Source organism: Nicotiana attenuata, chromosome 7 (assembly GCF_001879085.1).
Source record: "Nicotiana attenuata strain UT chromosome 7, NIATTr2, whole genome shotgun sequence".
NCBI classification, from domain to species: Eukaryota; Viridiplantae; Streptophyta; class Magnoliopsida; order Solanales; family Solanaceae; genus Nicotiana; species Nicotiana attenuata.
This window is the reverse complement of record NC_031995.1, coordinates 110,116,299-110,128,966: the sequence shown is the minus strand read 5'-3', so window position 1 is coordinate 110,128,966 and position 12,668 is coordinate 110,116,299. Positions and strand designations below refer to the sequence as shown.

Here is a 12,668-nt window from a genome sequence, read left to right as displayed (position 1 = left end):
CAAAACGAGGTCTAAATTCCAATTATTCAAAAAGCCCTAACTCTACCCAAATCCCCAATTTTCTACCCTTAAGAACATGATTTAGGCCTAGAAATCTAATGGTGTTAATGGAAATTGAAGAAAAGAAGTCTAAGAACACATATATATGGTTTTGTGGTGAAATCCCTCTTCAAAAATCGCCCAAGTTCGAGTTTAAGTGAAAAAGTTATGAAGTTTTGAAGAAATCCCGTTTTGCTACTATTTTAAAATAACTGGACAGGGAACCTATGCGTTCGCACTCAATTGAATGCGTTCGCATAGGGTAAGGGGGGATGCGATCGCGGGGCAGGGAGTGCGATCGCATAGAGGAAAATAGGTTTCCCTTCCCCAGGCCTAGTTAACTCAGTGCGATAGCGTGAGAAGCCTTGCGTACGCATAGAACAAATAGTAACCCCCAGAATTAACTCTACGTGATCGCGGACCTTCCTATGCGATCGCACAGCACAAAATAGGGCCCCCTGAGACTACATTATGCGATCGCGAACCTTCCGATGCGATCGCATAGCACAAAAACCTGGACACCAGCAAACAGCAAAAACACCAGATTTTCTAAGTCCAAAAACACTCCGACGCCTATCCGAAACTCACCCGAGCCCTCGGGGTTCTAAACCAAACATGCACGCAAGTCTAAAAACATCATACGGACTTGCTCGTGCGATCAAATCGCCAAATTAACATCTTAAACAACAGATTTAGCATTAAAATCAAAGAAAAATTCCAAAAGTTCCAAAATATCAAATTTCACAACTACGGGTCCGAATCACGTCAAACGACTCCGTATCTTACCAAATTTTACAGACATATTTTAATTATCATATTGAACCTGTACCGGGCTCCGAAACCAAAATACAGGCCCGATACCAATGATTTCAAACATTATTTCTTTTCTTTAATTCATAAACATTTCAGCAAAATAATTTCTTTCAAAAATAGATTTCTAAGGCTTGGGACCTCGGAATTCATTTTCGGGCATACGCCCGAATCCCATATTTTATTGTGGACCTTCCGGGATCGTCGGAACACAGATCCGGATCCGTTTACCCAAAATGTTGACCGAAGTCAACTTAAATTAAATTTTAAAGGCCAAATTAACATTTTCATCACATTTCCACATAAAAGCGTTCCGGATATACGCCCGGACCGCGCACGTAAATCGAGGTGAGGAAAAAGGAGGCTTCCCGAATTTACTCATAAATCAAGTGATGACCTTTTGGGTCATGACATTAACTCTGGCAAGCATCTTATCCTCTACAGATAATCTTTTGGTATTTAATGGAACCCCCAAGTATCTGAATGGCACGGTGCCTGTGGAGAACCATTGAATACACTCTTGTTTAATGTTGTTGTAAATTTTTAATTTGAAAGTTTAAAATCAAAATAAAACGTGCAAATTCTATTGTAATATGAAAATATTCACGTTAAAGTATTATTTAATGAAAGTAAGGCTCTTGAGCTTTTGAAGTTTTTTCTCAAACTACTTTCAAGTGTCAACCTTTAACTTTCAGTATTAAATAGTTTAAGACTTTAACAAACTATTTAAATTATTTATTTATAAGTTATAAATTGATAAACATTAAAATAAAAATTATATTGTACTATTTATATAGTGTATACTTATATTAAATTTAAGGAAAAAAAATAAATTCAACAACCCAACCCGAAATGATCAGGACCTGCATGGGTCCTATTATATCCCTTAACCCAACTCCCTTAACCATCCGATAAGAACAGATTGGGACCATCATGGCGTCGAAACCGACCGCGTCAAGTAAAATTTCACGGGCGTCCTATTTGGCTGCCTTTATTTAACTTGTGCTTACTTGTTAATTTTCTTTTAACTAATACCTAAAGTACAAACAACTTCAAGCACTTTCCTCCTCCTCCTCCTCCTCCTCCTCCTCCTCCTCCTCATCATCATCATCATCATTCTTCTTCTTAGTGGTTGTGAAAACAAATGTGACAATGGATGCGTTTTACAGTAGTAAGTTGTTGTGGCGCTCCTTTCTTTGCTACTGCTTACAGTTTTTTCTCCTTTTTCTTCTTACTTGCAAAATAGGTTTGTTAGATTGCAGTCGTTATTATTTTTGACAATTGGAGTTTGATCTTTATGATATTTTAAGGTTATATTTCAAATTTGAGCTCATTTGAAGTAGATTTAGATATTGAATCGTGTGTTGGATTATCGAAGAACAAGTTTCTATTTTTAGGTAATTTGCACTTCATACTTATTTGGCTTTAATTACATGAAAATAGTAGTTGCACTTTAGACCTATTAGGCATTAAGTGCATCTTAAGTCTAATTTTTTTACTTTAGACTTATTTGGTGTTAAGTGCATGAAAATATTTACTGCACTTCAGACCTATTTGGCCTTGAGTGCATCTTAAGTGCAATTTTTGAACTTTAGATTTAATTGGCCTTGAGTATATTGTACTTCAGACTAAAATATTTTTCTTCTTCAAGCTTAAGTTGATTCTAAAGTGGGTAGACTTGTAAATTTTTAAAAAATGGGTATAACTTCAATGGTAACCTTAAAACCGGGTATAGATACAAATAGTAGAAATAATACCATGTAGTCACTCTAAAGGGATGCTATTTAGGAATTACTTAGTGCGTCCTGAATTTTAATTTTTTAGTTTAATTTTTCAGTACAAAAATATTTTTAGTTGTCCTAAAGTTGAAATTTTTAATTTAAAATTTCGGGACAAAATTAGTACCGGCTAATCTCTAAATAGCATCCTCAGAATGGATATATGTGGGGTAAAGTTAAAAAATAGCTAGACTTACAAGTGGTAATTAAAAAATAGCCACAGTTTCAAAAGTAATCGAAATTTAGCCACTTTTCACGTAAAGATAAATCTGAATGAAAACACTGTTCAAAATTCAGAAAATGATAATATACTGGAGTTCCAACGTAATATACTGGAGTTCTAGTATAATATACTGAACTTCCATCATAATATATTGGAGTTCTAATATAATATACCGGTCCAGCATAATATGCAGGAAGTTCATACACATGTGCTCCAATCTCCAATATATTATGCTAAAACTTTTCGTGTGTTGGAGTTCCAGCATAATATGCTAGAAATTCATACACAGGTACACCAATCTCCAGTATATTATGCTGGAACTTTCTGTGTTATAATAAAATAATGGCTATTTTTTAATAATTTTGCAAATGCTGGCTATCCCGTGCTATTTTCGCCCATATGTGCATTTGCCCGTGCAAATTGGCCCGCGTCAATGTTCTCTAAACCGGCCCGGCCCGGACCAATGACACCTGTTTAGAGTTCCTTTTTCCCGCAGCACCCAAAACATTCAGAAGTCGAATCAAACACTCGTTGCGCCTATTGTTTGAGCCAATAATCTCAGTTGTTGCGAAAGATGACTACTCAAGACGTAGAGATGATAGAGCAGGCAGTAGCAGCTCCTTCCAATTCTGTCTCCTCAACTGGCGGCCCCTCTGTCTTGCACCGTAAGTCACAATGCAAGAAACTCTTATCTATATCGTTTAGGTTTATGGGGTTCATTATATAAAGATTTAACTTTGGGTTTTATTTTCTAGGATTATTGAATGGAATTTTCTCGGTTTTTATTTAAACTTGTTAACTCCACGATAAAAGGAACTCGCTTCCTGTGGAATTTAGGTTTATGGGTTTTACTATATAGCCTCAAAGATCCAATTTTTTGTTTTATCTTCAAGGGTTCTATAAAATAAATTCTGGATTTTGTGATATATAGTCTCAAAGATCCAATTTTTGCTTTTTATCTTCAAGGGTTCTCTGAAAAAATTTCTGGGTTTTTAAAAATGAGTCCTTTTTATAAGATACCTATTTTGTTTGAATGAATCTTGGTTAGAGTTCCAGAAAATGGTCAATTTGTTAATGAAATTGTCTGAATGTTTTAGATTTGAAGGAGATAGCATCTCTGATTGAGAGTGGGGCATATGCTCGTGAGGTCCGGAGGATAGCCAGAGCCGTGAGGCTGACTATGGCACTGAGGAAGAAGCTAAAAGGTTCTGTACTCTCTGCTTTCCTCAATTATGCTCTTGTGCCTAGATCAGAGGTGCATTCGCGGCTATCTTCATATCTACCCACGGTAATGTTGTTAAAATGGTTATTGAACGTTGATATATGTAGATGCCATCCTTTTGAACATGTTTAGTATCCTTAGTGCTCGTTTAGTTTGCCAAAATAATTTCACCGTAAAACCTTGCAATGTAAATACGGCTTTTGGTTTCTGGTATAAGACTCTGTATTACTTGTAGAACTCTGCATTCTTCATTTTTGGTTAAAACTCCATACGATTCTGTGTATACGTGATGTGGAATAAGAATACATGTTTTAGCAATACCAGGGTAAAACTAATTCTTGATTGCAATCTCTGAATGATGATGAATGTATATAGGAAATCCATGTACTATTGTTAATAAATAATCAAAGGTATATTAGTCTGTGAACCAAACAACCTCTTAATGTTATGCCATCTCTTGAATTTACCAGTTTTATGTTGACTATATCCTAAAAACAGTGCATTTTTCTTTTTCTTGTCCCACATAAACTTTGTATCATGTCGCTCGGCCTTTCATATGCTTCCTCTTGATTTTCTTTTTGGTCAGCAGTGGCACAGGATTTCAGGTTACTTTATCAGCATACCCAATTTTTTTGATATGATAAACCCCACCTCCTAACTTGTGGTTATGGCATAGAAGTTGTTCTTGTAAGGTGACCCCCCCCCAAAAAAAAAAAAAAGAAGGGAAAATTGCTCTCCCCCATGGCCTAAAATGGCCTTCACCACTTTCCCCCTTAGTGACTCGAACCTTTGACATTATGATTGGAGATAGAGGATCCCTTGCACTAGGCCCACTTGCTAGAACAACTATTTATCTGGTAGCCGCTATTAGTGATTTCAACAAATCCTCTCTTTCTAGGGTTTGTTGGTGATATGATAATTATGCCTTTTGATTTGTTTATTTCTCATAGGAAGATGAGCATGATATGGAAGTTGATACTGCAACATCTGCATCTCAAGCCCCTGCAAAACATCCTTTGCCAGAGCTTGAGATCTATTGCTACTTGCTTGTTCTGATATTTTTAATCGACCAGAAGAAATACAATGAGGTAGGATAAAAGTTTTGTATTTGATGTCATATTGTCCTTCACCAATGAAGTTTTTGCTTTCCTTGATTGACAATGTATTTCTTGTTTACTTTCAGGCTAAGGCATGTTCCTCAGCAAGCATAGCTCGTCTAAAAACTGTCAACAGGAGGACTGTTGATGTACTAGCATCAAGGCTCTACTTTTACTACTCTCTGTGCTATGAACTAACTGGTGATCTTGCTGAAATTAGGGGGTGAGTTCCAATTTAATGGTTCAAGCTTACATATAACTGCTATGCCATGTATATACATAGAAAAACTTTTGATTTTAATTAGTAATGGGAAAAGTTCTCACAGTTAGATCTTAGGAAGAGAAACTGTAGCCTTAGTACTACCCTTTTGTACCTTTCATTTGACTTCTCTATTTTTGCTTCTATAATCAAATTTAACTTGTATTTTTCAACAGTATTCTCCTTGGGTTGCACCGGATTGCGACGCTGCGCCATGACGAATTGGGTCAGGTTTGTCATTTATTCAGGATCCCTAGTTGTTTTTTATCCTCTAAACGTGATTGCATCTAATTGATATGAAGATTATGGCTGCAGGAAACGCTTCTAAATCTATTGCTGCGGAATTACCTTCACTACAACTTGTATGATCAAGCAGAAAAATTGAGGTCAAAGGCCCCCCATTTTGAAGCTCATTCAAATCAGCAGGTAATTCTCAACTTTATTCTCATATCTTTGTGCATATGTGCTTCTTAGACTGATTATTTGTTTCTCTCGTGAATGGTTTTTCTAAGTGGAGATTTGATTGGTGGTAGAATTAGCAGTTTTGCTTCTCCCCTCCTTTTCTTGCTTTCATCTTTTTTCCTAATCACCTGAACATAATGGATTAAGCCATGTGTATACTAAAGCATTTTAACCCCCCCAGGCCCACAACATCCCTCCCTCAAAAGGGGAAAAAAGGATTAATGAATATGATTAAACTTCCCTTATCAAATAATGATTAAAAGCAGACTACATCTCATCATTCCATAATTTCTGTTGTAATTATTAAATCTATTGACTATTTCCACTTAGCAATCCAGTAAATTTAGTTGTTACTTTACTTAAGATAACTACTGAGTTAAGTAGCAAGATCATGGAGGCACTAAAGGACATAACACAAAAAAGGAAATTAAACTCTATTCCACTTTGTAGCATAAAATGAAATGAAAATACACCATAAAAGAATTGTATTTTGAAACTACTAGCTTCAGGAATTTATGGTTTGGTTTGTAAACTGCCTTGGTCTCTCTGCTGCAGTCCACTACCAAGTTACGCACATTATTATTTCTGCCTTACACATTATTGAGTAAGAAGTGAGCTTTTCGCAATTCATTGTTCAAAGTTAAAAAAATATTGATATGCACAAGCATTTATGCCATAGTTTCGTTGCTTAAACCAATTTTGGAGTGAGATATTAAAATATAATTTAAACATGTAGACATATTTTCTTGAGAAAGGTAACAGTATATTAAAACATCAGCACAAAGAAAGTGCTGGAATTCATATTTACAGATATTCTTTTGAGAAGGATATTACAGATTACAAAACGCTAAAGTATCACCTGCTCATCTCACAGGGATTCTATGACATCTATGAATGATTCTGCTTCATCTACATATTTTTCTTACACCAAATGTGAAATAACAAAATGCAATTCATCTTAATCTTCTGTATTGAGCTACTTTTATTGTCAAACCGTCTTGCATTCCTTTCTTTCAATAACGTCCACAAATTTCTGTTGTAATTATTAAGTATTGACGGTTTCCACTTAGCAATTCAGTAAAATTAGTTGTTAGTACCAGTAACTACTAAGCTAAGTAGCATGAGGAGGCACAAAAATTTGATAATTTAAGAGCACACAACACGAAAAAGAAATGAAACTCTATTTCACTTTGTAGCACATATAAGATGAAATAGAACACATAATAAAAAATTGTATTTTATGGCTTATTTTTAAACTGCCTTGGTCTCTCTGCAGAACTCCGCTACCAATTTATGCTCATTATTTCTTTTTTATTTTCAATCCGGCTCATTTTGATTGAGTAAGACGCGAGCTTGTAGTAAGCCATTATTTCAAGTAAAAAAAAGAATTTCTATTATATAGAAAAGGAAAGATGGTTGACCAAGGGCATATATGTCATTTCATAAAAATTCAATGTTTGCATTTCTTAAATACAAAATACACGTGGACCCCACATTCCTCTAGCCACAACTCTCCTTTAAATGCACAATGCATGTGTTGATTAGACTATTTGTGCAGTGCAAATGCTCATTTCCACTCTTTTTTTTCTCATTTTAGAAAATTATTAATTTTGTTTATTCAAATAGAAGTTTTCATAGAGAAAATAAAATTAATTTTTAAATAATACAACAACAAAAAGAAGTATTGATATCTACAAGATTTTCATATTTAACCATACTATCTTAAAGCAATTTGAAAATAAAAATTAAATGATTTTCATCTATCCATACTATTTGAAGACGATTTCAAACTAAATACTTTTTATATTCAAAAGTAATTTAAAAATATAGCTTGTTAAACCTCAAAAGTTAATTAACTAAACACCAACAAATAATAATTTTAATAAAATTGCAATGTTGGGCTCGTATACGGGCCTTTCCTCATCTAGTACTTAATGATATGCACAAGCGTCTATGCCACAGTTTCGTTGCTTAAACCATTTTAGAGTGAGTATTAAAATATAATTTAAACATGTAGAGGACACAGCAATTTCTAATTGCTAAATTGTTTTGGATTAGCAAGGACATGGACTTGGAGACAAACTATAAATTCATACTAACTTTGGTTTTAGGTTTAGAATGCAAAATAACAGCAACTAAATGGGTTTTGTTTGTCCATCAGTATGAAATTACATGTATCTCACAAGGTGCTGGTGATATTTCAGATTTTATATTGATATCATGGCAAGCATCAATATTTATGTTTGAACTTAACGAGCGGGAAGTGGTCAGACTTGAATATAGTAGTTTTTATTGTTTGAATCGCATCCTCTGCTCTAAATTTTATTTGTTCACATTTGCTCAAGGATTTTTGTACAATGTTTGTTGTTGCACTTGATCCTCATTCACCATCTTCCCTTCTTTATCCTTCAGTTCTGCCGATACCTCTTCTACCATGGAAAGATCAGGACAATCCAGTTGGAGTATACAGATGCCAAAGAATCTCTTCTTCAAGCTGCTCGTAAAGCTCCTCTAGCCGCGCTTGGTTTCCGAGTTCAATGCAATAAGTGGGCTATTATAGTCCGCTTACTGCTTGGGGAGATCCCGGAGAGGACTGTTTTTATGCAGAAAGGCATGGAGAAAGCATTAAGGCCATATTTTGAGCTGACAAATGTGCGTATCACTAAACCAGGCTCAAACTTTTTGTACTAAGGCATATTTTGAGCTTACAACCATCGAAGTTGAGACTTTCTTGTTTAATTCATATTATGGTCCAAAAAATATGTTCAATATTTCTTCAAAAAATGTGAAATTCTTTATTTGCAGTGGTTTCCTTTTATCCTATATGCATTAGCGAGTAAGTGTTCCAAGTGGCACAACTGATAAGACAGGCATTTATCAAACAATTACTATAGGGAAAACATGCTTTATAGTATATTTTGATGCATTTCTATAAAGCATAAGTTAAATTCTAATTTAAAGCGTATGTTCATTAGGGTTTCATTTACTTGTCACGGAATACATGAAGATATGTTTGTGAATTGTACTTGCAGTCATTTGTCACTACTCACAAGTTAGCTGCTTAGCTATAGGTGCTTGATCTACCTGCTCTGTTCTCAATTTGGATCTATTTAAAAGAAATGGAGTTAATGATGAGGACATGTCTTTGATAAAGAGATTCATGAACTTTTTTGAAGTGTATGTGTTCAATCATAAGGATAGAGACTAGTGTTTCAAAGTGCCATTGCTAGAAGCACCTGTCCCTCCCCCGGCCATTTTATTCTTGATCCCCTATCAAGTTCTTAGATCTGTATATGATCTTTGTTGGATTTTCAGGCTGTTCGCGTTGGAGATTTGGAGCTATTTAGAAAGGTTGCGGACAAGTTTTCAAGCACTTTCAGTTCAGATGGGACTAACAATTTGATTGTCAGACTCCGGCATAATGTCATTCGGACTGGGCTCCGCAACATCAGTATTTCATACTCTAGGATCTCATTGGCTGATGTGGCAAAGAAGCTGAGATTGGATTCTCCAAATCCTGTTGCTGATGCTGAGAGTATCGTGTCAAAAGCAATTCGAGATGGTGCAATTGATGCCACATTGGATCATGCTAATGGATGGATGGTGTCAAAGGAAACTGGTGACATTTACTCCACAAATGAGCCTCAAATTGCTTTTAACTCAAGAATTGCCTTCTGTCTGAATATGCATAATGAAGCAGTCCGCGCTCTTCGATTTCCTCCGAATTCTCACAAGGAGAAAGAAAGTGCTGAGAAGAGGAGAGAGAGACAACAACAAGAACAAGAACTTGCTAAGCACATAGCTGAAGAGGACGACGACGACTTCTGATGGAACTAATGATCAGCATTGGGGTTGCACATGTGGTGGCATGCTTTATTTAAGAATTCTCTTCAGAGAATATGATCACATATACATTTCATATGCAATTTCCTTTGATCTTCTGGTTCTTGCAATCTGACATCAGGTTTCTTGATTACTGCTGTTTAAATCTCTCTTTAATCGTACATCTCTCCTGCTTGTTTGAGCCATGTCCATGGGCAAAAGATTGCTATCCTTACACACTTATCTTTAGTTTGGGTGGGGGGTGGGGATCAGTTGAAATGCTTGTGATGGAAGAGAGTTTTCGAATAGATCTTATTTGGATAATGCATCAAAAATTCATTTGTCAACTTTTAATATGTATGCCTCTACTGATATTGCACTTCCTGTTGACCTTTTCTCTGCCTGCTTTGTTTTTACCTGCAGAGAAAGGGGTAGTCTCTTTCTTTTTTTTTTCTTTCCCTTGGACTTGTTCCGATTCCATATCTTGCCATCTTATTAGGTCCCAGTGTTTTTCACAAGTAGCATCATGCTCTTCCTTCGGTGCAAGCATTATGTTTATACCAAAATAGCATTTTTGGAGGTCCCAAATTTGTTGGAGCTGCAACTTAGTAGTCCCTTTTTAACAATTATTTGTTAGTTTTAAAGTTTGCAAGTTCCATGTACCCGATATGTTATAAAGATTCATGTACCTTTTTCTCCTGCGTCTACCTTCCCGTTGCTCGCTCGATTGCTCTGCTGCCACTGACATCTCCCCCACCATGGCCCTCCCAATTGCCCAGTACGAGTAAAACATAAGTCTAGAAGTCCCTCTACCTAAATAAACAGTAAATGGGCAAGGAACATTCTGTTTTCTGTTTCTTTCTTGTTGGGTTGGTATATTGTTTGGTCATCTTACAAAGTTCTAGTTCTTTACAAGTCTTGAAGAGAAAAAAAAGATGACGTGCAGATGTAATTCTAGCAATTTCAGGCTTATGTTCGCCTAGGTGATCAGGAGTTATTACTTTTGTTTCTCACAAGTTTTCCGGTACATCCAGTAAGGAATGACAAAGGTGTACCGCATGAATAAGTTCACGCTAACCTGTTAATTAAACTCGAGATTTTTCTTGGGAGGTATCGGGAAGGATTTAGAATGGAGTAATATTGATTCATACGGAAAACAGGTTCTTTAGGTGCTGGGTTCTCCGACTTCTACAGGGATTAAGGCCTCAGAGACATATACGAAAGAGTATAGGGTGGCCCCCGTGCTGGACTTCGATGTCGTTCGATATGCCCAAAGGACCTCAGGTAGGACTTCTCTCCATTTTCCCTTTGCATCGTCCAACCTTTTAATTAGGTTTTGAATGATAGTTTTGTTTGTTGACTCGGCCTGTCCATTCCTGGTTGGGTGGTATGGTGTTGATAAGATCCTCTTTATTTTGTGTGCTTCGAGGAACTCCGTTACCTTGCTGCCGATGAATTGCTTTCTATTGTCACATACAATCTCGGCAGGTATCCCGAACCGGCATATGATGTGGTCCCAGATGAAGTCGATAACTTCCTTTTCTCTGACTTTCTCGAAGGCCTGTGCTTCCATCCATTTAGAAAAGTAATAAGTCATAAACAAAATGAATTTAGCTTTACCTGGGGCCGTTGGTAGAGGGCCTACGATGTCCATTCCCCATTTCATGAAAGGTCACGGGGATAGGACTGAGTGGAGTTGCTCTCCGGGCTGGTGGATCATCGGTGCAAACCATTGGCACTTATCACATTTTTTAACAAACTCCTTAGTATCTTTTTCCATGCTATCCCAGTAATACCCTGCTCTAATAATTTTGCGAATCAAAGACTCGGCGCCGGAGCGATTCCCACAAGTACCTTTGTGGATTTATCGTAGAACATAATCGGTGTCCCCCGGCTCTTAACATACCGCTAATGGTCCATCGAACATCCTCCTATACAATGTTCCATCTTCATCCAATGTGAACCTAGCAACCTCGGTTCGTAGGGCCCTCGATTCTTTGTGGTCCGATGGGAGTTTTCCATTTTTCAAATAATCGATATACTTATTCCTCCAATCCCAAGTCAAACTTGTAGAATTTATCTCGGCATGACCCTCTTTAACCCCAGACCTCGACAATTGGACGACAGTCCCCGGGACGATATCATCTTCTTCAATCGAGGATCCCAAATTAGCAAGTGCATCAGCCTCACTATTTTGTTCTCGATGCACATGATCCAGGGTCCACTCCTTGAAGCGGTGCAAAGTTACCTGTAGCTTATCCAAGTATTGTTGCATTCTATCCTCTCGAACTTCAAAACTTTTGTTTACTTGGTTTACCACCAACAGTGAGTCGCACTTGACTTCAATGACTTCTGCCCCCAAGCTTTCAGCTAGCTCGAGACATGCAATCATGGCCTCATACTCGGGCTCATTATTAGTCAACTGTCACGACCCAAACCGATGGGCCGCGATGGGCACCTGGTACCTTACTCAACCGAGTACCAACATAACGTATCTTTCATATCATTCTATCATAGGTAAATGAACCGGAGTAAAGCAAGAGGGAATACAAACTTATACATATGAAGTACGAGCCTATAAGGCCGGCATGATTATTTATATACTTGAAACATAGTCCGACAAGGCCATACAAGTATCCGTATACATGACATCTGTCTACAAGCCTCTAAGAGTACATACTTATCATAAAGGTCGGGACAGGGCCCCGCCATACCAAACAATACACGTCTAAATCATAATGACCAAACAAGCAACTCCTGAGCAAATGGAGCGCACCAACATCTTCCGTTGAGCTGATAGCCTAATTGGAGGACTCTCGACCTCTCTATTAGGACCTGCGGACATGAAACGCAGCGTCCCCAGGTAGAAGGGAAGTCAGTACGAATAATGTACCGAGTATGTATGGCACATAAATAAGTACATAAAAGACATGGAAGAAATATAGAGTAAGTGACT

The 12,668-nt window shown here is 37.0% G+C and overlaps 1 protein-coding gene across 1 annotated transcript; it reads left to right on the top strand.

Moving 5' to 3' along the window:
* LOC109229694 (probable 26S proteasome non-ATPase regulatory subunit 3) lies at nucleotides 3,345–10,068 on the top strand. The gene is made up of 8 exons (XM_019395225.1): nucleotides 3,345–3,515; nucleotides 3,948–4,138; nucleotides 5,023–5,160; nucleotides 5,256–5,392; nucleotides 5,605–5,659; nucleotides 5,744–5,854; nucleotides 8,303–8,542; nucleotides 9,206–10,068. Exons 1-8 carry the CDS (start codon nucleotides 3,425–3,427, stop codon nucleotides 9,716–9,718), a joined length of 1,476 nt encoding a protein of 491 aa, XP_019250770.1. The 5' UTR covers nucleotides 3,345–3,424; the 3' UTR covers nucleotides 9,719–10,068.